This window comes from Orycteropus afer, unplaced genomic scaffold (genome assembly GCF_000298275.1).
Source record: "Orycteropus afer afer isolate SDZICR_OR568_19922 unplaced genomic scaffold, OryAfe1.0 scaffold00020, whole genome shotgun sequence".
In the NCBI taxonomy this organism is placed as follows: Eukaryota; Metazoa; Chordata; class Mammalia; order Tubulidentata; family Orycteropodidae; genus Orycteropus; species Orycteropus afer.
The window spans coordinates 19,483,130-19,510,064 of NW_006921607.1; the positions used below are offsets into that span (position 1 = coordinate 19,483,130).

At 40.2% G+C, this 26,935-nt stretch overlaps 1 protein-coding gene across 1 annotated transcript in view; it reads right to left on the minus strand.

Moving 5' to 3' along the window:
- Positions 1 to 26,935, minus strand: part of CHD6 (chromodomain helicase DNA binding protein 6) — a 252,751-nt gene that overhangs the window by 167,495 nt on the left and 58,321 nt on the right. Inside the window, exons 5-15 of the mRNA XM_042783610.1 lie at positions 26,770 to 26,832; positions 25,877 to 25,935; positions 25,083 to 25,200; positions 21,957 to 22,043; positions 21,611 to 21,745; positions 16,907 to 17,028; positions 15,595 to 15,838; positions 14,228 to 14,404; positions 13,451 to 13,594; positions 10,568 to 10,823; positions 5,504 to 5,714 (exon numbers count right to left, since the gene is read on the minus strand). Of these exons, the coding sequence (XP_042639544.1) occupies positions 5,504 to 5,714; positions 10,568 to 10,823; positions 13,451 to 13,594; positions 14,228 to 14,404; positions 15,595 to 15,838; positions 16,907 to 17,028; positions 21,611 to 21,745; positions 21,957 to 22,043; positions 25,083 to 25,200; positions 25,877 to 25,935; positions 26,770 to 26,832 (1,616 nt within the window). The remainder of the gene's footprint in view (positions 1 to 5,503; positions 5,715 to 10,567; positions 10,824 to 13,450; positions 13,595 to 14,227; positions 14,405 to 15,594; positions 15,839 to 16,906; positions 17,029 to 21,610; positions 21,746 to 21,956; positions 22,044 to 25,082; positions 25,201 to 25,876; positions 25,936 to 26,769; positions 26,833 to 26,935) is intronic.

A 26,935-nucleotide genomic window follows, 5' to 3' on the forward strand; every position in this document is an offset into this window, starting at 1 on the left:
TGAGACAAAGTATATGTGAACTGCTGTATGAAAAGTGAATTTACTCTGTAAATCTTCACCCAAATCCTAATAAAAAAAAAATATATATATATATACCCTTCAAGTCTTCTTTAAACCAAACAACAGTTTAGCTTAATTAGTTTAAAAAAAAAAAAAAAGTCTGCCTTGAGAATTGTGGTCTTTTAAGAACTATCTATATGGGATCAAACTGACAAAAGCAACTCAAAAGATTAGACAGGAAATTTAGGGGGCAGTGAGTTTACTTTAATGGGGGAGGAACAATTCAGAAGAGAATAATTCAGAATGGTTGCACAACTTGAAGAATGTAGTCAACATCACTGATTGGTACATGTAAAACCACTGATGTATCTTCTGTTCAACAACAACAACGAAAAAAAAGAATTTTAGTAGAAGAAGCAAACAAAGTAGTCAGAACTAAGATCAGAGCAGCTCTTCACACTGGCAGAGTCTGCACTGTGAGTCTAGCCTAGTTAACTGTTTTCAAATGAAAATCATCAACATCTTCAGAGCAGTATGACAGAATTCTGGGATATCTACAACATAATGTTCAAAATGTTCATGAGACAACAACCAAAAAATTATGTAACATTTGAACAAACAGGAAAATGATATCCACTCTCAAGGGAAAATTCAATCAACAGATGCCAACCCTGCGATGTTATAATTATCACACAAGACCTTTGAAACAGCTATTATAGTATGTTCAGTAAAGACTCATAATGAATGAAAAGATAGGATATCTCAGCAGAGAAACAAATATTAAAGAATCAAACAGAAATCTTAGAATTAAAAAAAAAAATTACCTACAATAAAGAAAGAACTGGATGGGCTTAATAAGCATGATAGAGATAACTGAGGAAGGAGTTGGTGAACTTGTAGGCAGGTAAGGTTAACTAAACAAAAGAATAGAAAGGATGGAAGGACAAAAAAAAGGAAAAGAACCTCACAGACTTGTGACAATTGCAAAGGTCTAACACACAGGTAATCAGAGTCTCACAAGGAGATGAGAGAATGGCACAAAAAAGAAAAATCAAAAAACCAAACTCAATGCCATTGAGTCAATTCCAGCTCATGGTGACCCCCACTGGGTTTCCAAGGCTGTAAATCTTTACAGAAGCAGACTGCTTCATCTTTGTTCTGTGAAGCAGCTGGTGGCTTCGAACCACTGACCTTTTGGTTAGTAGCCAAATGCCTGAACCACTATATCACCAGAGCTCCTTACAAAAAAAGAGAAGAGCTGAAGAAATATTGACCAAATACTATCCATATTTAATGAAAGACATATACTTATAAATTCAAGAAGCTCAGTGAATGGAACCAGGATGAACACACAAACTGCTGAAAACCAAAAACTAAAAGAAATTCTTGAAAGTAGCCAGAGTGAAACAATACATTATCTACAAGGGAACAATGACTTGAATAACTTCAAGACTCCTCATCAGAAACAATGGGGGTCAGAATACAAGAAAATAACACTTTAAAGTATTGAAAATGAATCCAGAATTCTAATAAAAAAGAGATAAAACAAAGAGAAAAATATGACTTGAAGGAAACCGACACAGTAGCAGAAGATAAAAACAAAATGAAACAAAACTCTATCATGATTGTGCTCAGAGAAACAGGTGATGACGTTGTATCTGTCAATAAAAAAGGAAAACTGAGAAGAAAATGTTCTGTGAAAGTAAATATATAATTAAAGGGGGAAAAAAAACCCAGGCAGTAAAGTCCAAAGACAGAATAAAGTAATACTACCAGAAAATACAGCAGAAGACAGTAAGATGGAAAATACAGAAAATTAAGTGATGTCTGTGAGACATCTGACACAGAAATAACAGGAATTCCACAAAGAGAAAACAAAACAGGTAAAATTCAAGAAATGAAGGAACTTGGATTTCAGATTGGAAAGACTCACTTAATATCCAGTACAATGAAGCCCACGTCAAAAGCCACACACTGTAAAATTTCTTAGCACCGGGGACAAAAAGAAAAATTTCAAACCTTCTTCTAAAAACAAACAAGCAATAAAAGTATGTCACAAACACAGACTGAGAATCAGAAAGGCTTCAACTTCCCAACGGCAGCCCTGGGAGTCAGGAGACAAGGAAGTGCCAACTTCAAAATGCTGAGGGTCAATGTTTTCTCACCTGGAAACTCAGCCAAACTATACCAAAGCATGAAGGCAGACAAAAAAGTTTCAAAGTCTCAAAATTCACCTATCATTCTACTCTTTCTCAGAAACCCCTAAAAGCGATGCTCTAATATTGGATGTGCCAACAAGGAGATTTGATTCAAGAAAGAAGCAAAGTGATGAAAAAAGGTAGGTCACAGGATGACAACTATGGCCTAGGTGGCAAGAGCATTAGGCCAGAGAAGGAAAGGTCAGAAGGCCCCAGGAGAAATGGCTTTTAGAAGATGAAACTGATCATCCGAACGTAACAAGAGCAGAATCAGACAACTAGGGTAGAGTTTGCAGCGGAAATTTAAGTACAGAGAAAAATAAGCACCAAATAAAAATACATAATGTTTAGCTTCAGGGAAAATTAAAATTGTGTAAGAAACAAAAAGTAAACAGCAATTTAGCATTTGTATAAGTTATAATGTTGGTGGTGGTGGTGGTGGTGTTGTTATGTGCTGTCGAGTCGACCCCGACTCACAGGGACCCCTCCTTGGGTTTCCAAGGCGGTATCACTACGGAAGTAGATTGCCCAACCTTTCTTCCTAGGAGTGGCTGGTGGGTTTGAACCACCAGCCTTCTGGTTAGCAGTCAAGTGCCTTAGGCATTATGCTACCAGAGCTCCCATAAGTTATAATAAGCACTGATTATTGATCTAATCTAAAGTACTTTGTGACATACTGGGGAGATGAAAGGACAAGAAATTAAGTGGTCGTATAAGGGGCCATGAAAGAAGGCATAGTACCTAAGGAATCTGACTGCTAACCAGAAAGCTGATGGATCAAACCCACCAGCCACTCCTCAGAAGGAAGACTGGGCAATCTACTTCCATAGTGATACCACCTCAGAAACCCAAAGAGGGGTCACTATGAGTCAGATCTGACTCGATGGCAGTGAATATGGTTAAAGTTTTTATAGTGAGAACAGGTAATACCTAAAACTTAAAAAAGGAAAATTATAATTATTTAGTGATATAGCTATAATTATCAAAAGAAATAGTATAAAGAGCTGGAAGTAATTGCTTCTGGGGCATGGGGAACTAGGGGAGGAAGGGCTAGCAATTATTAGGAAATGTAATTTTTCATAAGTCTAATAGAATGATTTGAATCTTTATATTATGTGTATATATAACTTGGATGAAAATAAAAATGAAATTAAGAAGAGAAGAATAATGATATTAAGGAAAGAGGAACTCTGTTGCATAGGGTTTAAATGAAGAAACGATAGAAGAAAACACTTTGGAATACCTATATGTTCTCAGAGTTGAGGAAAACTTTTTAAGTATACGTAAGGCTATCTTAAATTATCCAAGATTGAGAGATTTGACTACTAAACAAGCAGAAAACCTAACTCATAAACAAAAGTGAAAAAAAAAAAACTGGGGAAAGTATTTGTACCATATTCTTAAGAAAACAAACAAATCTTAAAATTAAAAAAAAGTCATAGGGAAACAAAAAATAAAGAACAAAAAAGGAAATATAAATAGCTAATAAATATAAGAAAAATTCACTCAAATTATTAATCAAGAAAACAAATTAAAATAAGACATAAAATCAAATTAGCAAAGATTAAGAGGAAAGAATGGTAGTCCTCAGGGAATGGAAAAAGACTCATTGTTGCACACTACTGAAAGGCATATAAATAGAGCAGTATTTCCAGAGGGTGTTAGTTACCAAATGTTTTTAAAAATGGATACTGGAATTTATCTTAAGGAAAGATCTAGAAACATACACAATGAATTTAAAGAGACATTCATAGAGTTCCTTAAATGTTGAAAAGTTGCAAGGCAACTTATAAAAGTATCATGCAGGTCATCAAAATTATACTGTAGAAGAATAAAGAGAAAAATTTCACAATTCATTAAATAACAAATGTGAGTTACAAAGAAGACGGTAGAAACAAAACTAAACAAACATAACATATGCACAAATCAAGAAGTGTGAAAACATAAATCCTAAAACATGAAGGGGGCTTTGTGTGGGTGGTGGCGATATCCATTATTTCCATATTTTCAAGTGAAACTGGTAATACTTAAGTATTTTGAAAACAAAAATGAGCAATAAATGGAAAAGTTAAATTAGCATAAAGAGCTACACAAAGACTTTTGTACTTAGCAAAAGTTTGTTCCTTACACTGTTACTCATTTTTTGTGTGTTCTTTAAAAACCTGGCAAACTAATACTATGAAAAGTAAGAAATTGTATTTAAAGAAGCAAGTGCTCCAAGAATGGGCTGCTACTCTATAGTTAAGCTTGTAAAATACTGCTTTTCCAGTTTTGATTTATTCACTGTAGCTTCCCCAAAGGAAAAAAACAAACAACATAGTCTCAAGAATTCTTTGCATATGAATCTCCATTACAGGGCTCTAAGAAATCCTTTAATTGTCTAATCAGATTTCAGAGATTCATGCAACATCACATGTCAGCGCATCCCAGAGACAAACCTGCCATTTCCTTTAATACGTTCTGTAATTACACATTACAAAAGCAAACAGAATCTTATAGAAGAATACTTGCTACAACACCTGAGATCTGTCATGATTTTACCTTATGAAAACCCTGACTTCCCTGAAAACTTAGTGATGCCTAGGCTAACAATGTTCATAATCTTGAAAAGTCTTTCATCATTACAAGTACATTTTAAAAGATCCACTTATCACCTTCAGATGGCTGATATATCACAACTGGAAATCTAAGGTACAGTGTACGAGGAAACAAAAGGAGTGCCCCTCAGAATCCAAATGACCCATATGTCTCCACAGACATTTCCCCAGCATGACTGAAATTCAGGTTCAAGGAATTAGAGGAGTGTGAACATGAGAACGAAGTGGGATGCTACAGGCAGTGAATCGTAAAACCTTAGAGAGTCTGCTGAGAAAAAACATTAAATATCCCCACATTATTTTTTCTGTCAGTTGTTAAATTATGCTCTTTTAGACATTTGATAGAGGGATGCTTTCTAGGATGTACCTACTTACCATTAAGCAAAAAAAAAAGGAAGGAAAAAGTAAATACATTATTTCATTTATTTATTTAAACACATTTTTTCACTTTCTCTAATGCTATCTGAATTAGTTTTCTTCCAACTCACGTATGTATAAATAAACCTGAAGATTTTTTTAAAGCAAATGAAGGGCTCCGTATTACAGCCTGTGAAATTCACTCCAGATACTTAAACTTGAGCATTTTGGGGCGTCAGTTCTAATGCTGAATTTTACTCAATCTTTAGGAGATTGCTTTTTCTCCATTTTGGGTGGACCAGAAACGTACGAAAGAAAAGGAACTGCTTGCAGCTTTGATGTAAGTCTCACCTTCTCTGGATGAGATAATCTTCCAGGATGTCCAGGCAGCGCACCATCTGCGAGAAGATGAGCACTTTGTGGCCACCAGCAATCAGCTTAGGGAGGAGTTTATCAATCAGCACCAGCTTCCCTGCTGCCTGAATCATGGCCTGTAGCTGAAAGTCACAAGCATCAGGGCTGTGGGTTTTTCGGAAATCTTCTAAAATTTTCTCCTCTGCCCCTGAAAAGGAATGGAAGAAAACTATTCCTTGAACACAATTAGGGTGAAAGTGTCTCTCTGCTTTTCAAATTCTAGGAAAAATGAAGTTGTTAGAAGCGAATTTTCGGGCCTTGGACCAGCAGTCCAGGGAAAAGGGACTATGCTCTCTGAAGAGATCTCTTCAGCAGTGGCAGGGCCATGTTGCACAGGATGCAGGTAAACTCTCTTCTAGGAAGTCTCACCAAGGAGTGGGAAGCTTCTGAGATACAAGTCCTAAGATGACTCACACAAGTAAAGAAACCTTCACAGAAAGTGAAGTTGGAAAAAAAAAAAAAAAAATCTTCATAGCTCTTGACATCATAAAGACTAGCTTTAAGAGAGCCCAAGCCACATTTGGATTTAAAAATTTCTCAAAGGATTCTAACATCTGTCCCCTCCCACCACTCCATGATTTTTTTTTGGCTATTCTAGGTCCCTCGAATTTCCATATAAATTTTACTTTTTTTAAAAAAAAGATAATTTGTTGTGTGCTGTCAAGTTGATTTTGACTTACAGTGACCATACAGGGAAGAGTAAAACTGCCCCATAGGACTTCCTATCATGCTGGGTGGAGTGGGGGGGTCAGCCAAAAGGGGGAAGACCCTGGACGAGATGGACTGACACAGTGGCTGCAACAATGGGCTCAGGAATAGCAAGGATTGTGAGCATGGCATATGACCAAGCAGTATTTCGTTCTGTTGTACACAGGGTCGCTATGAGTCACAGCCGACTCGATGGCACCTAACAATAACAACAATCTTTATGAGAGGAGCCCTGGTGGCACAGTGGTTAAAACGCCTGACTGCTAACTAAAAGGTCAGCAGATTGAACCCACCAGATGCTCAGCAGAGAGAGAGGTAGCAGTGTGCTTCAGTAAAGATTAACAAAAGAACCCAAACCCACAGCTGTCAAGTTGATTCCAACTCACAGTGACCCTGCAGGACAGATAACTGCTCTGTAAGGTTTCCAAGGACGTAAATATTTACGGAAGCAGACTGCCACATCATTCTCCTACGGAGTGGCTGGTGAGTTTGAACCACTGCCCTTTTGTTAACAAATCAGTGCTTAACAGCGCAGCCAGGGCTCCTTTCTATAAAGATGACAGCCTTGGAAACCCTATGAGTTCTACTCTGTCCTATAGGGTCACTATGAGTTGCAATCGACTCAACAGCAATGTTTTCTGTTACTCTTTATGGGAACAGATTACCAGGTCTTTTGTCCTGTGGAGCAGCTCGTAGGTTCCAAGCACCGACCTTACGGTTAGTAGCCAAGTGCTTAACCACCGCACCACCAGGGCTCTTTAGGATTCTAACTTTAACTACTACACAAACTGCTAATCTACCAGCAAAGAGTTTTAACCTCACTTTAGTATTATCATTCATTCAATTTAGTTACATATTTCCCTGTCCCAAAGTGGAAAGTCTGGACTAGACTGCAAGTAAATAAAGGACAGCAGACGGAGGAGTGATATCCATGTCTGGCAGACAGAGGCCAGACTACAGAGGCAAAGAGGGGGTAGAGGTGGTTCAGCTCTTGGCTCTGTGCCCTTACCAGGTTAGATTAGTTGTTGTTGTTGTTAAGCGCCATTGAGTCATCTCTGACTCACAGTGACCCCATGCACAACAGAACGGAACACCACCCGGTCCTGAGCCAGCTCCACGATTCCTGCTACACTTGAGCCCATCACCACCGCCACCATGTCAATCCGCCTCGTTGAGGGCCTTCCCCTCTTTTGTCGACCCTCTACCTTACCAAGAACGACATCCTTCTCCAGGGAATGGTCCTTTCTGACAACATGAACAAAGTATGTGAGATGAAGTCTGGCCATTCTCACCTCCAAGGAGCATTCTGGCTGCACTTTCTCCAAGACAGACCTGTTAGTTCTTTTAGCAGTCCACAGTACTTTCAGCATTTTTCGCCAATACCACAGCTCAAAAGCATCAACTCTTCTTTGGTCTTCCTTATTCATTGTCCAGCTCTCACACGCATATGAGACAATTGAAAATACCATGGCTTGTGTCAGGCGCACCTTAGTCCTCAAGGAGACGTCTTTGCTCTTCAGCATTTGAAAGTGGTCCTTTGCAGCCAATTTGCCCATTGCTATACGTCGTCTGATGTCCTGACTGCTGCTTCCAATGGCGTTGATTGTAGAAGCAAGCAATGTGAAGTCTCTGACAATTTCAATCTTTTCTCCATTTATTGTATTGCTGCTTAAAGATACAATTGCGAGGATTTTTGTTTTCTTTATATTGAGATGTAATCCATACTGCAGACTGTATCTTCAATCGTCATGAGTAAGTACTTCGTCATCATCACTTTCAGCAAGCAAAGTTGTGTCGTCAGCATATCGCAGGTTGTTAATGATTCTTCCTCCAATCCTGATGCCACATTCTTCTTTATACAGTCCAGCTTCTCAGATTATTTGCTTAGCATACAGATTGAATAAGTATGATGAAAGGATACAACCCTGATTTTAAACCATGCAGTGTTCCCTTTTTCTGTTTCAACAGCAGCCTCCTGGTCTATGTACAGGTTTCTCATGAGTACAGTTAAGTGTTCTAGAATTCCCATTCTTCTCAATGTTATCCACAATTTTTTATGATCTACACAATCAAATGCTTTTGCATACTCAATAAAACACAAGTAAACATCTTTTTGGTATTCTTTACTTTGAGCCAAGATCCATCTGACATCAGCAATGCTATCCCTCGTTCCATGTCCTCTTCTGAATCCAGCCCGAACCTCAGGAAGTTCTCTGTTGATATATTGCTGCAACTATTTTTGAATTATCTTCAGTGAGATTTTACTTGCATGCAGTATTAATGATATTGTTTGATAATTTCCACATTCTGTGGGATCACCTTTCTTTGGAATGGGTACAAATATGGATCTCTTCCAGTCAGTTGGCCAGGTAGCTGTCTTCCAAATCTCTTGTCATAAGTGAGTGAGTGCCTCCAGCAGGGCATCCGTATGCTGAAACATCTCAATGGGTATTCCATCAATTCTGGAGCCCTGTTCCTTGCCAATTCCCTAAGTGCAGCTTCAACCTCTTCACTCAATACCACTGGTTCTTAAACACATGCCACCTCCTGAAATGGATGAAGATTGACCAGTTCTTTTTGGTACAGTGACTCTGTGTATTCCTTCCATCTTCTTTTGATGTTTCCTGCATCATTCAATATTTTTCCCATAGAATCTTTCAATATTGCAACTTGAGGCTTAAATTTTTTCCTCAGTTCTTTCAGCTTGAGAAATGGCAAGCATGTTCTTCCCTTTTGGTTTTCTAACTCCAGGTCTTTGCACATTTCATTACAGTAATTGGCTTTGTCTGCTCAAGCTGCTCTTTTAAATCTTCTTTTATCTTGTCATTTCTTCCATTTGCTTTAGTTACTCTTCACTCAAGGGCAAGTTTCAGAGTCTCTTCTGACAACCATTTGGTCTTTTCTTTCTCTCTCATATTTTTAATGACCTCTTGCATTCTTCATGGATGATGCTTTTGATGTTATCCCACAATTATTCTGGTTTTCTGTCATTGGTATTCAATGCATCATATCTATTTTTTAGATGGTCTCTAAATTCAGGAGGAATATATTCAAGATCATATTTTGCCTCTCATGGACTTGTTATAATTGTCTTCAACTTCAAGTTGAACTTGCATATGAGCAGTTGATGATCTGTTCCACAATCAGCTCCTGGCCTGGTTTTGGCTGAAGATATTGAGCTTTTCCATCACCTCTTGCCACATATGTAGTCAATCTGATTCCTGTGTGTTCCATCTGGTGAAGTCCACGTGTACAGCCGCCGTTTGTGTTGTTTAAAAAATGTGTTTGCAATGAACAAGTCGTTGGTCTTGCAAAATTCTACCATGTGAGTTCCAGCATTATTTCTGTCACCAAGGCCAAAGTTTCCAACTACCAGTGACTCTTCTTTGTTTTCAACTTTTGCATTCCAGTCACCAGTGATAATTAACACATCCTGATTGCAAGTTTGGTCAATTTCAGACTTCAGAAGTTGATAAAAATGTTCAATTTCCTCATCTTTGGCTTTGGTGGTTGGTGCATAAATTTGAATAATAGTCATATTAACTAGTCTTCCTTGTAGGCGTATAGATTACTTAGGCAAATCAATCTCTTTGAACTTTAGTTTTACACTCTGTAAAAACGTGAGGATATATACATCCCAACACATACTTCAGAGTCCCTGGTGGTGCTAAGGGTTAATATGCTCTCTGCTAACCCAAAGGTTGGAGGTTTGAGTCTACCCAGAGGCACTCAAAAAAAAGGCCTGGTCCTGGAATTGAACTCACTCCTATGGCTTTCAGCTAAATGACAGGCAGGCATATAGGGTGAACATTTACACCAGGTAGATATACTCCTTAGAATTCAGTCATGGGAGAACAGAAGGGCAGTATTTGCATAGGGAGATAGCTCAGGGGGCAAGAGTGTATGGGAAAGGACACAGGAAAAAGGTAACTACAGGGAGGAAGTAGGAAGAGAGCTGTTACATGGTAGGGATTGCAGTCAATGTCATGAAACAAAATGTGTATGAATGCTGTATGGAAAATTAATTTGCTATGTAAACTTTCACCCAAATCACAATTTTAAAAAGAGAGAAAGGCTTGTTGATGATCTATTTCTGAAAATCAGCCACTGAAAACACTACTGAACACAGTTCTACTCTGACATACTCAGGGTCAGCAAGAGTCAGAACGGACTCGGCCACTGGTTTTTTATTTAGCATACAATGGGAACTCAGTGCGTGAGACCTTTGATTCTTAGCAGCTTTTAGCAAAGGCGCATGCCTGCCCTGAGTTCCTCCCTGCTCCCCCGACTCACCATTGATCAGGTACGGGTGGTTACAGCACTTCCTTAGCTCCATCATGGTATTGATGAGATTGGGCATGTTGTGCTGGTTTGCCCCCTTGGCCAGAAAGGAAAAGTTCTTCTCCAAGATGGCACGGTAATACTTTTTCTGGATGTTTGTCAGCTCCACTTCAATGATCGTCTCTTGTTTAGGAGCAAGGTTCTTTTCCACGTCATCTTTCAGCCGCCGAAGCATCATTGGTTTTAGGATGGATTGCAGTTTCTTTACCTGTCCAGGGAAATGAAACCTGTTCACCTGCCCAATCCAGATTCAGTGATTACTGGGATATTTCAGTCTTCACTACAGTCTCAAGCATCTAATCATAGCACTGTGGTAGCAGATTTAAAGAAAGGTCGTGTCTCGTCACTGCACACGGGAGTTTATAATAATACTAAAAGTAAAAAGAGGATCCAGTTCATAATTAATAAGTAATTATTGAAAAGCTATGTGGCAACCTTGTAAAATATATAGGAAGAAAGATGAAAAAGATAAGTTACTTATTCTCTAGGATGGAGAAAACAAATCTCTCTCTTTGATGCGTACACACACACACACACAGTAATTACTTGAGGAACATTTTAAGCCATGTTAGGAAGTAAAGTGATACATTATAAAGGGATGACTTAGATGCTGAAAGAACAGAGTAAGAGGTAGAGGCAACCTGGAAAAGGACTCTTCTTATACCTTCTGAGTAACAACAATATACATGTTTGGAGGGACCAGTATGTAAAGAGTTAACATTTTAAAGGGACATCTCCCTTTCCATCCTGGAAGCTGTCCCATCAGGGGCACTTTGGTCAGCTGGTATTGTATGCTATCACTTGTCTGTTCTCCTGAAAGCCTGGGGCCACACAGCAGACCTCTACTCATCTGACTGCACCAGCAAGGAGACTTGCTCCTCTCCTGAAGAGACAATGGCAGAGTAAGGATTCATAGTCAAGGCACCTGCGTTAACCCTGAGCTAAAACATGACACCAATAAGATTAATGGTGGTAGGAAAATAAGTAAGGGAAAATTCAAGTGGAAAAGAAATTAAGTTTCAAGTGAGAAAAGGGCTACTCAAACATTTCAAAGTGGGCAGAGTCTGAATAAATAAGCTATGTGGAAGAGAGGCTGTGGTAAGACTTCCTAAAGAAACAGAGAGTGATTTAGAAGGGTTACTCACTGGAGCATGTTGGAAACAAACACAAATATGATTTTATTTTACAAACAGATGCTTTCTAGAACTTTTATTTATTTACACAGTTTAAAATATAGACATCTGATGTCATTTTTATGGTTTTCTTCTACGTAACTACCCCAATCTTAACCCTTTTAAGACCTTGATTTTACCAACCATGGTACTCAGGAATTCCCCAACTGGGTAAGAAACTACGTAAGAACCCAAAGAGAAAGGACACTGCTAACTAATTGTTAAAAGACAGACAAATTCCAATCTGCCGCATGCTGGGTCCAGTTTTTGCCCTTCACTTAGTTCATACCTTGAATCATTTAGAGTATACTATATGCCAGACACTGTGCTGGTCAATACAACAAACACAACTTTGGAGAAGATGTGGGCCTTGTCCTCAAGGAGGTCATTGTCTAGGAAGAAGAAAAAATGCATACCACAAATTAAGTGCAAAGGGAGAAGAGGATGCATTTCTAATGGGCCAAAATGGAGAGAATGTTAGAGCTGACTTTTGAAGGATCAATAGACATTGCAAATGCAGAGAAGGGGGACTAAGTTTAATTATTCACTGCTTTTAAAGTCTGACTGGCATCAGAAGTAGAAAGAGACAGATTGGAACCACAGAGTGTACTTCTGACATCTGCTAGAGAAATTCCCAAACCTTCTCAGTCCCCAAATGCTCTGCTCCAGCCCACTTTCACACCACTGCTAGATTAATTTAGCAGAACTAATGATGTCATTCCTGTAATTAAAGCCTTGCATGGCTTTCCTATTACCTACCAAATTCTTCCAAGATAGTCCTACAACGTAACTCTAAACCCTCCTGGCCTTATACTCTACAATTCATCCACTTTGTTTCCAGTTAAAGCAGAAAACTCCCTATTACTGAACAAATTCCAAGCTTGAATCATGCCAGGTTTTTTCCTATACAAAGTAGTTACCACCTCTTCTCTCTCCACCTGTTGAAACCTTACCCATTCTTCAAATTGTACTCTCTCCATGAAGTCTTTCTTGATTCCCAAACATATGTGACCTCTATGTTACAGCTCCCAACCCTATTATTTGTTCTTGTTACGGCATTTAAATTTATCTGGCTCATTTCTGTAATCCCTAGTAGATATTTCTATACACATTTAATAGATATTTAATAATGTCAATTATTTTGAATCAGTTTTGAGCCCAATAAGCTGCACTGGGAGGACCGGGCCTTTAAAAACAGAAAATTTAGTCTAATTGGGCAAAACTGGACTCATCCATTACTCTAGGTAGGTGACTGCCTGCTTCACCTCACTACCTGTGTATTTCGTTGTATTTGAGAGGATGGGCCTGAGAACGTGTTTCAGATTATGCAGGAGGAAAGATGAAAGATATGGGAAGGAAAAGAAAGCACCATGCTCCTGAGGCTAGAGCTACTAGCCAAGCATTAAACTTTCAAGTGAGATCAGTGAGGGCAGGAGGCTTGATAGTTTGGATCTTGACTCATCGACCCTTTGGAGCATTAAGACCTGCTTACTTATTAATCAGCTTACTCTCCCACAAAAACAAATAATAAAATAAAGAAGGCAATGCTCACTTTACAAGGGATCTGAGAATTTGCTAACTTCTACCCACAGTGGTTTGTTCTCTCCTTGCTGGTGAAGGTAACCATCACCTTGTCTCCTCAATTCTGCACAACCCTATTTACCTGCTCCTCTGTTTTCAGGTCTCCAAACTCCTCCAAGAAAGCAGTCTCTGAAGGGAACTGTGACGGCTCCAGAAAATTCAGCAGACTGAAGAGCTCCTCGACAGAGTTCTGCAAGGGCGTGCCAGTGAGCAGCACTTTATGTTCCTGCACAAATTAAAAGTAATGAACAGTGTCTGGGCCAAACAGTTCAGTTATGGTGGGCGAACTAAGCTAGGGCCTTCTGTGCTGAGGTTGGGGCAATTATCTCTGCTTTCAGGATAAGACGGGGTGCCAACAGTTTAAAAGGGTACACAGTCAATAAATGGATCAACCCTCCTTTCATGTCACTGATTTCAGTAGCAAGTGCACGTTAATTAAGGCACCATTCATTCATTCACTCAATATTATTAAGTGTTTACCTACTAGACATTGGGCACTGTGCCAAGTCAGGAATGTCAAAAAGACCATCACCCTTGGTGCCATAGCATCCAGGAACCTGGAAACTAGCCAAAACATCTTATGTTTCCAGTTCACAAGTTTCATGGCATGTAAAATTCTCCCGAGTCCTTCTGGGAATGAAGCTATGACAAAGTTGAATTACTGAGCTCATTTGTAATAACAACAACAAAAAAAACCATTTGACTCCTATATTGTCACAACCATAGAGGGCAAAACAGAAACCCTAGAATAAAAGGAATATGCAGAGTCAGGCAAGCTACCCGGCAAATGGTGACAGGCTGCCTCCTCCACTGAGAAGAGAAGAAACCCATGTTTAGAAGAGAGCTTGTTAATGCTCACCAGCGCCATGAGCTTCAGACCCTCCAGAAGCTTGCAGTTCCTATTCTTCAATCTGTGGGCTTCGTCAATTATCACACAGCTCCAGTGAATCTTTTTTAGCTCTGGGCAGTCTGCCAGGATCATCTCAAATGTTGTGATGACGACATGGAACTTGAAGACTCCTGAAAGGGGGTTTCCCTGAGAATGACATAACCGAAAGCACACCTTTACGCTGTGGCTCTAGAATTCCACCAGTGGGTCCCCACTGGATTAGAGGAGACAACACTATAAACACTAGGGCCTAGATGAGAAGCCAGTAAGCACTGCCATTCCTCAAAGTAAGAAAGGAGAGAATACAGGAATGAGGCAGGTATTTAGACAAGAGGCAGATGTCACTACATAAATGAAACACTAGCCAGAAAACACGCGCCCTCACAAAGGTGAGAAAGACGAGTACACAGAAGGCACAAGGGGCACTTTTGATTTGTGAATCACTATGATAAGAAAAGCAGATGGGACCGATTCCCACACCCCCAGCCAGGAGCCGGGCTATCACATGCAGAGTCTGAATGCCCAGGGAAACCCTCCCTACTACTTTCCAGATACAGTTGGTTTCATCTTGTAATGTGGGTTCTAGCAGAGTCAAAGCAATGCTCTTGACTCCCCTGGACAAGAGCTCTCGGGAAGGACACATCTCTACCTTTCAGCCTGTCTGGGTGCTGCTGTCACATTTAAGGAACAGAGCTGCTTCATGTTAGAGTGTAGCTTAAATGTCTCCTGACCCCCCTGTGGAAAGCATGGCTTCCCTCTGATTAGGTTAATTTCATTCTCACCTTGCTTAATTATAAACACCTGTGCCTAGGACACTGTTCCTCTCAAGCATGTCTTTTGACTGGAGAGCAAAATGATTATACTTACCAAAAACCACACACTAAATCAAACAATTAAAAAATTCTGTCGTGCTCTTATGCAATTAGAAATCTGTCTTCTCTTTTTCCTTCCCCGTCCAATCTGTTAGCCTCCTCTCCAAAGCCCCTGGCTGGGCGTCCCTCTTCTGTACACTAATTCTTCTTCTGCTCACTGTCTTCATTCAGCATGTCATACTTCAGATAAACATTTGCAACTTCATGGGGCAAGCTTCTAGTGTCCTGAGAAAGGCCTGTGGCATATGTCACTGGAAAACATGCCCTGCATTCCTGTGTTTTATTGTAAGATAAAATAACTAGTAGGGAGGAGCATGTTTTCCTCAACAAACAAATTTCTCTTCAAAGTAAGTTAACAGTGAAACAAGCCAGAGGTCATTAAAATGCCTGAGGCCAAGTGACAGGGAAGCTGGACTGAGCCCTGCTGCCCAGCCATTGGGCTCACTGTGGTCCCGTGAGACTCACCTGAGCATCTCTGTACACCATCTCATACTGCTGGATCATCTGTCTGCTAATCTGACTGCCGTGGTACACGATAGCGTTCATCTCAGTCCACGTGCGGAACTCCCGCTCCCAGTTAGTGATGGTGGAGAGAGGGGCGATGATGAGGAAAGGGCCGTGGATTCCCCTCAGGAATATTTCTGAAAGGAATGTGATGGACTGGATGGTTTTCCCTAGGCCCATCTCATCAGCTAAAATACAGTTTTTTCTGCAGAGAGTAAGAAATACAGGTAATTCATGATCAGTAATGGAAAGACATAGAAAGTGGTTTTAACTAAAGACATTTCAGAAGCACACCTGGATGTGTAACATCATCAGTGAAGGTCTTACCATAATTTTACAGAGATGAAACTGAGACCAAGAGAAATAAAAAGTTATGTAATTCTCATTTCACATCTCTTTCATCCAGGTACAGACTTTTAACCACTTTCAACATCTGTCAGAATAAACATGTTGGTCTCTTCTGGATATCCAAAATCCTCCAAACGCACGAAGCTGTGACCCTGGCAGTGGCAGTGACCTTCCAGGCTAACTCCCTCCCTGTACAGATGAGCAACCCAACACCTGAGAGGTGAAGTGAGTTGTGCTCTGGCTCACACAGTGAAAAGCAGCAGAGACTGTGCGAGAACACAGGTCTCTAGAGTTCCATTTCGGTTATTTTTCATTATAGCAGGCTGTCTTTTAAACTCAATACTATAGGGGTAGATTCTAGAATGATAAGAAAATCTCAAACCTTTTTTCTCAAATTTCACCTGTTTCAGCTAAATTCTGATAGAAATCAGAGCACAAAGAGTTCAAAACTAAGTGTTACAGTGTAAGTCCAGACATCCATGCTCACAAGCAAGTAGCAGAGTTGAGGACAGATCCATTCCCATTTGGAGTCATTTTCTGCTAGAAATTTAAGGTAGGAATAGCTTTAAAGGATCCTTTGGGGTTTCTCTCATCTAGATTGACTGGCAAAGAAGAAAAGCACAAAGTCAACGATGTCTAAACATCACTCCTTTTGACTGGAGAGACAGCTGATACAAACATAAGACTGTTGTTGTTGTTGTTATTTGCCATCGAGTTGGCCCCGACTCCTAGCGACCCTCCCTTGGGTTTCCGAGGCAGTTATCACTACGGAAGTAGGATTGCCCAACCTACCATCCCTAAATTGCTCTCAGAAGTCTCCCATGGCTATATGAAGTATTCAGAATATAGCAACAATAAAGTCCAGGTACAGCCATCTGGTAGAAAACTGGACCATGAGGACAGAACTTTTCTTCTGGTCCCTCACCTGTTGTACCAGTTAAAAAGGAGCCAGTTCATCCCCTCCAGCTGGTACTCCCGCAGCTGGTTACTGTTCTTGTACTCGCGGGACTTCTCTAATTTCTGCCAGGAGTCTGAAGCAGGCCGCTCCTGGTGGAGGAAGCAGAGAGCAAACTGCATAGAGAGACAATGATTCCGTAGGACATAACAGACAGGGATACTGGATAATAATGGGGATGGTCGTAAATCTCAAGACACTGTCCGAAGGCTGGTGTCAAACAGCACTTAATACCTATTTTCAGATTCTAAACTATTTGTTTCCAAGTTCTGTATCTTCTAGATCTCATCAGACTGAACTACGAACACCTCTATAAAATATGCAAGCAGTTAATTAAGATGTGAAACAGATCCATCTAAATTCTTGATAAATATTACATATTCTTATGCTTGCATGCTTAAATATCCTTCTCGTTTACACTGATGTTCCTAGTAAACCAGTAGTAATCAGATTTTTCATTTCTATAAATGAAATGTTCTTCTTTGTGCTTGGGGTATCAGCTCAGGAAAGCACAGTGCATGCAGTATTTTGTCGGTTAGGTTCTAAAGTCAACACATGAGGAAAAATCTTGAGAAATTAAAATTAACCTTGTGAGTCCCATAAATTCCTTCTAACAAAGTCTTATTAGTTCTAGTTTTGCACATGAAATAGGAATTTTTAAAAGTAATTCATGTATCCTCTACCAATATGAAATACCACATTTATCATATACAACTTCCAATATATTCATGGATCTATATCTGCATTCTTCATTCTGTTACATTTAGAACTACAATAAAACCATATTATTTAAATTACTTAAGCTTTATATCTGGTGGGAGCTCTGGTGGCAGCTCTGGTGGCACAGGGCCTAAGGTATATGCTAACCAGAAGGCTAGCAGTTCAAACCCATCAGCCACTCCTTAGAATGAGGATTAGGCAATCTATTTTCATAGAGATACCGCCTTGGAAACCCAAGGAGGGGTAGTTATGAGTCAGATCGACTCGACGACTGAATTTGGTTGTGTTTTTTTTTTTTTTTAATTTTACATGTGGTGGGGAATTTAAAAAAATATCATAGATATTCTTATTTACTCTTCTATGTAACTTTAGAATGAATTTGTCAACTTTCCTATATTATATCGTACTTCCTGATTAATTTGGAGAAAGTGTAAATTTTTATGTATTTAGCCCTCCCAACCAAAAAAAATAGTTCTATTTATTTAGGTTTTATATTATTTGGACACACAAACACACTGCCAACGAGTTGGATCCAACTCCCAGCGACCCCTCCTTGGGTTTCCGAGGCAGTATTACTATGGAAGTAGATTGGCCAGTCTTCCTTCTGAGGAGTGGCTGGTGGGTTTGAACCACTAGTCTTCTGGTTAGCAGTCAAATGCCTTAGGCACTATACTACCAGAACTCCCATTTGGACACAGTCTTGGATATTTTGCTTATGGACAAATTAAGCCCCTAAATTGGAACTTTAAGGTGTTAAATATTAAAACTTTCAGCTGTGGCTGCAGTTATAAATGAGACTATGGGACTGTGGAGCAATTTTCGTCTTTGGTGGTAGTAAACTCTATACCTGAAATATATTCTTAACAAAAACTAAGCTATATACAAGTGAAACTGAATAAAATCTCCTTAATGAAATTGGTGACATTTAGGGATAAACATAAGCTGTCCATGGTCTTTCAGAAAAATGCCTATCACAGCTTATTCCAGTATTTTTTTATTTTTTTTTTTAAGAAAAAGCTTTGAAGCAATGTTATTTCTATATAAACCCTCCTGTTTTGTTACCTTAAAGAAATTGCAGTTCTCTTAGCCTTCAGGAATTATTCAGCCTGGATCTCTGAAGCATGCAGACTTTCTGGCATGTTCCTCAACCCCAGTGACTCAAGCTGCTCACTTTCAGTAGATACTGTGGGATATGATTTCACTGTTGGTTCCTACTTGACCACTTTGAAACATTCTAGATGGAGAGGCATCACTCTCTAACACAGTAAGTCTTCTGAGCTCTCCTCATTATATCACCTACTAGGCAGACATTTCAGCCACCGAAGCACAAGCCCTAAACTCAGAAGTTTCTGACATCTAGTCTGGGTGGTTGCTAAGTGGTATAGCCTACAGGAAGCAAAGTACCCCAGGGCTTCCCACCTTCTGTGGCTCCACAGCTGAAATCACAGAGGGAGGAATCTGACTCTTGGAGTCTCCAAGGTAGGTACTGCCCATTAAGAGACTGCTTCTCTCCCTTCATTAACAATGTCTACTGGTAGCATAGCACCTAAGGCATTTGACTGCTAACCAGAAGGCTGGTGGTTCAAACCCACCAGCCACTCCTCAGAAGAAAGATGAGGCAATCTACTTCCGTAGTGATACTGCCTCGGAAACCCAAGGAGGGGTCACCATGAGTTGGGTCTGACTCGATGGCAAATAACAACAAACATCATTCCCTTTGACTAGAGAGACATCTGATACAAACATAAAAACCACCATCCCTAAATTGTTCTCAGAAGTCCACCATGGCTAAGAGCTATTAATCCCTTTGTTTATTTTTGCTTTCTTGAAATTCCAGGTTTTACTTACAAGTTTCTGATTTTTACCCAGAAGCTTTTAGCTACAGAATGTCCTATTCTTCAAGACTGGGAGGATCACTTCTAAACTTCAAAGTACAGAATAGGATCCAATCAAAAAAATAAAGTTATTTAGGTGAAGTACCATTCAGAGCCAGTTCTTTTCCTAACAAACAAAACTGTAATATTGTTAGGTATCATTTCAATTTATAACTTTGAGATAAAATTTCAATATGTGCATTTTAAATGAGAGAAGAAATAAATCAGAAAAAAAAATGACAAGTATGAGACAATACCATGGTTCAGTGAGAGAAGGGAAGGATAGCATTAGCACAAGCGTCCAAAGAATGGAAACATGAGGTTGTCTGAAATCTCCTGCCAAATGCTTGTAGTCAGTCTGAGGAAGTGGGAGGCCTGAGAGTGGGTTAGAATCCTGATTACTTCTAGATGCTAACTTAAAATTGGGTTCAGAATGAAATTCTCTCTACGCTCTGCTCCCCTTTAGTTTGTGCCACACGTCATAATCAGCCTGCTGCCATATCTGTCCTTGCACATGCAAGCCTCTTCCACTAGACTACAAGCTCCTGGGGCAGGAAGTGTTTTGTTCCTTCTTGTAGCTCACACAAGAATCAACCCATGGCAGATGCTTAATTACTGAAGGACAAATTGAGTCAAAAAAAACTGGGAGAGAGAGAAATTTAATACCAAGCTTGTAGACATAACACTACAAGCTATATAAACTTCTAATCACAGTTCTCCGTCTCAAGATACCTCTACGCACCTTAAAAACCAACCAACCAACAAACAAACAAACAAACAAAAGCCCTACTGCTATCAAGTCAAATCCGACTCACAGCAACCCCCACTGGATTTCCAACATTGTAAATCTTTACCAAAGCAGATTGCCCCATCTTCCTTCCACGGAGTGGCTGGTGGGTTCGAACCGCCAATCTTCTGGTTAGCAGTCAAATGCCTACACACCTTAATATGCCCAAAACAAAAACCAACCAAACAAACAAACAAAAAAACACACCACTGCTTTTGAATGGACTCTGACAAGGATCTAAGTTTAATTTCAAAGTCTAGTCATCTGAGTTCTAACTCTCTAGAAATGTGAAAACAACAAAGAATACTACAGTGAAGCCTGTGAGAACTGGAATTCAAGAAGATTGCCTTATTTCACCAGGTCTTGCAAGTTTTCCATTATCAACAGGGTAAAGTCTTACCACTTTTCTATCATTCTCTATTAGTGGAAAATACTGTACTTGAGTTTTCCTTCTCTGACAGGTTTCTGCCTTACACAGGTTCTACTGTAATAAAGAACTGGATAAGAATTCTGCAGATAAAAATGATTTTTTAAAAAACAGAAATTGTGATCATTCCAGTCTACAGTCATATTCTTTACAAACTGATTCTCTTCACAAATTAGCTACACTTTTAACCCAGCTCTAAAGCCAATTCTAGCTCTTTTGAACTGTGATCCTCTCTACACAACTGTTGTTGTTGTTATGTGCTGTGGAGTCAGACCCGACTCATAACGACCCCTCCTTGGGTTTCTGAGGCAGTATCACTACAGAAGTAGATTGCCCTATCTATCTCTCAGGAACCCTGGGCATCTATGCAGCTTGTTGGTAACAGTTCAAAGTCAGAAAAACCAATTGATTTAGTAAACATATATTGAGAGCATATGTCCTCTCTGTGGGGTACCAGGGATCTACAAATAAATGCAGCATTTCATCTTAAGAATCTTCTAGCTGATTGAAGGCAAAGGATAAAAACAAAAAAGAGATCATGGATAGAACAAGAAATAACAGGAAATGTCATGTCAGGCATCTCTTACACATTCTGTCTCACTGATTCACACAATAGCCAGGCACCAAGAAACTCTGAGTTCCTGTCCAAGCTTCCAAAATGCCACATACATTAAAAGAGAGCCCAGACCTAAAGCTGATGGAGATGTTAGCAAAGTTTGCTTGGTAGAGGACAACATCCTGAACTGCAGGGTGGCCAAAAGTAAGATACCACAGAAACCACTTAGGAGCACTGACAAATGGATATCCATGATCATCAAGTTCATGAAATAACATGTTACAAAAGGTGCAAAACAGAGATACGCTACCGCATGCTTAATTTCTGGGAGAACTTGAAGAGATTCAAATTCTTTCACTTTTGCAGGATCCACATCTTCCTCTAGCTCCCACGTGCTTTCTTCATATGGCAGTGAGCACCACTTCACCAGGTAATGTGTCACCTCCTGGTGGAAAACACAGGAGAGAAACTTGAGTTCTTTCTACTAATTTAAATGGGTCGATCATATTCTGGCTGGCCTCTGCAAAACTCCTCTACAATCTAACACATGAGTGTCCTTAAAATAAAGGCCACAAGTTAACAAAAGAGCATTGCCCCCAAGAGGAGTGGTAAGAAGGGAAGACACAGCAAGAAAGGCAAAGTGGCAAAGCACCCACCTCCCCTGTTTCTGCATCCTTGGTGTGGGCCACCTCCAAGATGCGATCAACTTCTACGTAGTCTGGATTGAACAAGTCTTCATCAGGCTAATGCAAACAAAGGAGAACGTAAGGGTCTCCCTTCCCTCAAATCCAACACTTAGTGCTTGATCTTTAAGTGACCCTACTCAGGAAACAGAAAGAATGGGTTCACTTCACAATAGGGCCTCTAACCAGTTCATTCTAGTTTGACTCCTTGCTGAAAATTTGCATTTCTGTACCAGATACACTGAATCAGAACCTACAGTTTAGCAAGATCCCTTGGTGATTCTTCTGTATAAAAGAATACATAACAAGAATGGAAACAGTTAACATTGGAAGAGACATGAGGGGAGCTTACCTTCTGATCTACTTACACAAATGTGTGCCTTTTGTAAACATTCACTGAGCTATACACATAGGATTTGTTTATTTATCATAATGCTTCAATAAAAAAAAGTTTACTTAAAAAACAGTAACTAACATTAGGAATACTTAAGAGTGTGTGTAGCATTAAGCTAAAAAAAAAAAAAAAAAAAAACTCACTGCCATTGAGTCGAATCCAGCTCATACAGCAACTCCTCCTTGGGTTTCCAAGGCAGTATCTTTATGGAAGTAGACTGCTCAACCTTCCTTCCGAGGAGTGGCTGGTGGATTTGTACCGCCAGCCTTCTGGTTAGCAGTCAAATGCCTTAGACACTATGCCTAAGTGCTTTTATTTAAGTCTCCAAACTACCTTAGAGGGTAAGTTCTAGAATTACTTCACGTGAGGAAATTGACTCAGAGAGGTTAAGTGATGTGACCAAGGTTACACAGCTGTGTGAGCTGGAACATATACCTAGGTCTTTCTTAATCTCTTCCTGGACCCACTGAACGCTCCTTACTCTCTCTGAGGCTGGAAAGCACGTTAGCGGCTATCTACTTTCGTGTTCTAATCAACAAGAATCTGTATTACAACATCCTTGGCAAATTCACCCTCAGGTTCAATTATTCCTGTCACCAAGTTTACTGTCCTCTAAGGCCCGATCCAATGCTGAGCCAGCTTTACCTCTCCCTGTTCAGTGGTGGTATTGGGAACTTTATTATTATCATTTATTAAATTAAAGCCTAATTTCCTTCCTTAGATCGTGACTCATTGCTGTGAACTGCTTGCTCTATAGCAGCAGTAAGTTAGTTGATTCTTGTCTCTCTGCATTGGCTCTTCAAGGATTGGAAGACACCAATCTCCTCTCTATCTGGGTTAAATAACCCCAGTGTGTTCGTTCTCCACATACCATGTTTCCAGGCCCCTTAATGATACAGACAGGTAGCTTTTATGAAATAGTGACTGTGAGTTAGGCACCATGCTAAGTGCTGCCATCAACAGTGGTTTCCAATCCTGAAGGTGTTCTGTGAGGCAGAACTATTATGAGTCCCATATTATACAGAGGAGGATACTGAGTCTAAAGGAGCTCACGCAAGTGGCACAAGGCCACAGAGCTGCAATGTGGTGGGGCTGGAACCTGCGCCCTCTCAGTTTGATTCCAGAGCCCTGGCTCTCAGCTTTGTACAGTCTACTTTCCATCACTAAGCCATGCTTCCACCTCCGTCTCCACCGTTACAGCCCTCCTACAACTGCCCTCTACCTCTGCAAAGTCCCTCACTGAATCCTGGTATCCAAATGAACGTAATACCTATGACTGACAGGAGCAAGGCACAGCAGGACTGTTCTCTTGGCACCTTCTAGGATTAGCTTTACTTGTTTAAGCAGTCAGATCCCCTTCTTGGCACACAATAAATGTGGAGGTAATCAAAATGGCCATGTAATTTTTTTCTCTACAATAGCTACCCAGTCATTTTCTCCACTGCACACTTGTATGTAAATTTTAAAATACAAATTAGGACATTGTATCTGTGCACACTGTTACACCTCATTCACGCCAGCCTGGTCAGTAAATCTGCACTGTGATTCCGTCATTTCCTCTTCTGGCGCTGTGCTGCATCAGTCAGTCTTCTGAGTTCTCGGCAGAAAACCTCTATCTCTGTGGCACCTGGGAAATCACAGCCTCTTGAGCCCGCGTCTCCTTCACATGTGCCCTAGCTCCCTCACAAGCGGCTGTGACATAATGGATACAAAGACGCTCTACTGGAAATTAAGTTACTATTTGTGTATGGTAAGAATATTATTTACCCAAGTGCATATGTACATGATGTAGATACATTACATACTAATTTTTCCTAATTATTTACTTTTAATATTTGTGTCATTTTTCAATGTATGTTGTTGTTGTTATGTGCCATCAAGTCGGACCTGACCCACAGCGACCCCTCCTTGGGTTTCCGAGGCGGTATCACTACGGAAGTAGACTGCCCCATCTTCCTTCCGAGGAGTGGCTGGTGGGTTTGAACTGCCAGCCTTCTAATTAGCTGTCAAGTGTCTTAGGCACTATGCTACCAGAGCTCCCTTCAATGTATGTTGTTGTTGTTGTTGTTGTGTGCCGTCAATTCGGCCCCGACTCATAGCGACCCCTCCTTGGGTTGCCGAGGCAGTATCACTACGGAAGTAGATTGCCCAACCTTCCTTCCGAGGAGTGGCTGGTGGGTTTGAACCGCCAGCCTTCTGGTTAGCAGTCAAGTGCCTTAGGCACTATGCTACCAGAGCTCTTCCTTCAATGCATAGAGAGTACAAATTTTTCAATATTTGAATTTATCAATCCTTCCTCTTATATGTATGACATTCAGAAATCCCCAAGTTGATATAATTATTTATTTGTTTTCTTCTAACATTTCTATCTTTGTTGCTTTTCTATTAAAATTGACCTATGGAGGTGTTTGAAAACATCATATACTGAATCATATACATTCCTCTTGTCCTACCTATTTATAAGTATCCTGGCTAAGATATATATTCTTATGAGTTGTCAGTTTGTAAGGTTTACTCTTCATACGTTTATGGATAATTTGTTTTCTTTAGCTTAAATCTGGTCTAGCTTTGCACTCAGCAATATGACCTGACCAACAGATCTGCACAGGACTTCCACCTGGACCTAGAAATTTAGAAAGTGAAACCCAGAATTCAATACTGCAAGAAAGGGCAGTGATCAAATGAGTTAGTAAATATTGCTTCACCTCAGTAAAAATGTGCTTCATCTGGGCTTGCTTATTCCTAAATCGCTTGATCTTCTGTGCGATGCGAGGATCCTTCTCGAGCTCTTCCATTGTGGCCCATTTACAATGTAAGTAGGAACTATCCAAAGACATATAAATTGTGAAACAAGCTTATAGCTAGCAAATGATTGAGCTTTAAGGTAGGTGTTCAATGAACAGATGGCCATCTAACACAGACGCAGTAGAGTGGTTTGTTACAAAACTGCTAAGGACCGGGCTTAGAAGGGCTTTGCCCTTAAGAGTAAAGGAGAAAACAAAACAACAGAGTAATTCTAAGCAACCGATCTCTCTATAGCGTCTACAGAAACTGGCTCAGAGCAGAGGGAGGGCAGGTGTAGGCAGACTATCATTAATACACACTAGTGAAAGGGGGCAAGTAACAGCTAAGGACAGAGAAATACAAGAGGCAAAAAAGCACATAAGTTAGAGGACAATGGTCTCTACTCGGGGTGCAAATGAGAATTATCCAGGGAATTTTTAAGAAACCATGATCCTTAAGGCCCACTTCCAGAACCTGAGTCAAGCTGTCTTAAGTGGAGCAAGGGCTTTAGTAGTTTTAAAAAGCTCTCTGTGTGCCCTAAGTTCAGCCAGAAGTAAATATTACTGCCTAAAATGAGCTCGAGTCAATCAAGATCTGTGGTTCATGCTCTAGAGGGGCCATTCTCTGAAAATAGAGAAGCTAACGATGTGATGAGGGAAAGTAAGTTTTATTCATACAAAAACCAAATACCAAAAAATACATTAAGTAGACGTACAAATTTCTATACTTAACGTAGAATAGCTCCAAGTCAAATGGGGGTTCTCCAGGATGAACCTGTAACCAAGAGCAAGTAGGTATTAGCCCAGATCCCTTGCAGATCACAGATCACCCTCAGGTGCATCCCCTCCCCCCCTCCCCCCTAAAAAAGGGCAATCAACCCTTCTTCCTGACTTTAGTAAGATTTCCTGAGGATATTCCCATTTCCCCAGGTCTTTTCCTGACAGCTACTGACCAGGTTTTCCAAAGGAACAGCTATGAAGTAAAACATGGACTCAGATCCTCCGTGTATCCTACCAAGGTCCAGGCCAGGGCAGGGTTCAGGTAATAAACCCAAACTGGCCCACGGTTCTAGGAAATGTCAGTATGAAATGAATTCATTTATCTCTGAGGCCAAAACACCAGTGGCGTTCACTCCCAAAGAACTTCATTTTCATAAATACTTGAAGTAAAGGTAAAATTATGCTTTCACCAGTGCCACCACCACACCCTCCCCCTTCAGGAACTTTCTCTAAGGACCCTACAACAGCCCTGAGATAGCCTTATAGTCTAAAGAAAGATAGAAGGAAAAAGAAACCCATAATGCTCTCATGAGGACTCTTTTTCCATCTCCTTTTTGTGGCCTTCTGCTGACTTTAATGGGCTACAGCAACAAAGGGTTAAATACCTTTTGCTAGGATTACAATGAGAAAAAGTTAATCTGGTCCATACTCAGATATGTACGAATCTTATATCCTAAAATTGTCTTTGGGGATAAAAACAGATGTTGACTAGCCAGACAATATTCTTGCCCAGGTCTCACACCACCAAAAATAACCATTCCAAGTTCTCTGGCCAAATACCTCTTCATCTGTGCTAGTGATATAAAAGCTAGACCCATGAGCCACTGACCTCTTGGACAGTCTTAGATGCTAGGATTTTCTCAATGATGTTTGCATCATCTTCTGGAGGCTCCTAGAGACACAGGTTAAAAAGAAAATAAACTACTGGCATCACAGATTCCAAGGCAAAAAAAAAAAAAAACCTACAAGAAAAAGCACAACATGGGAGAGAAGGA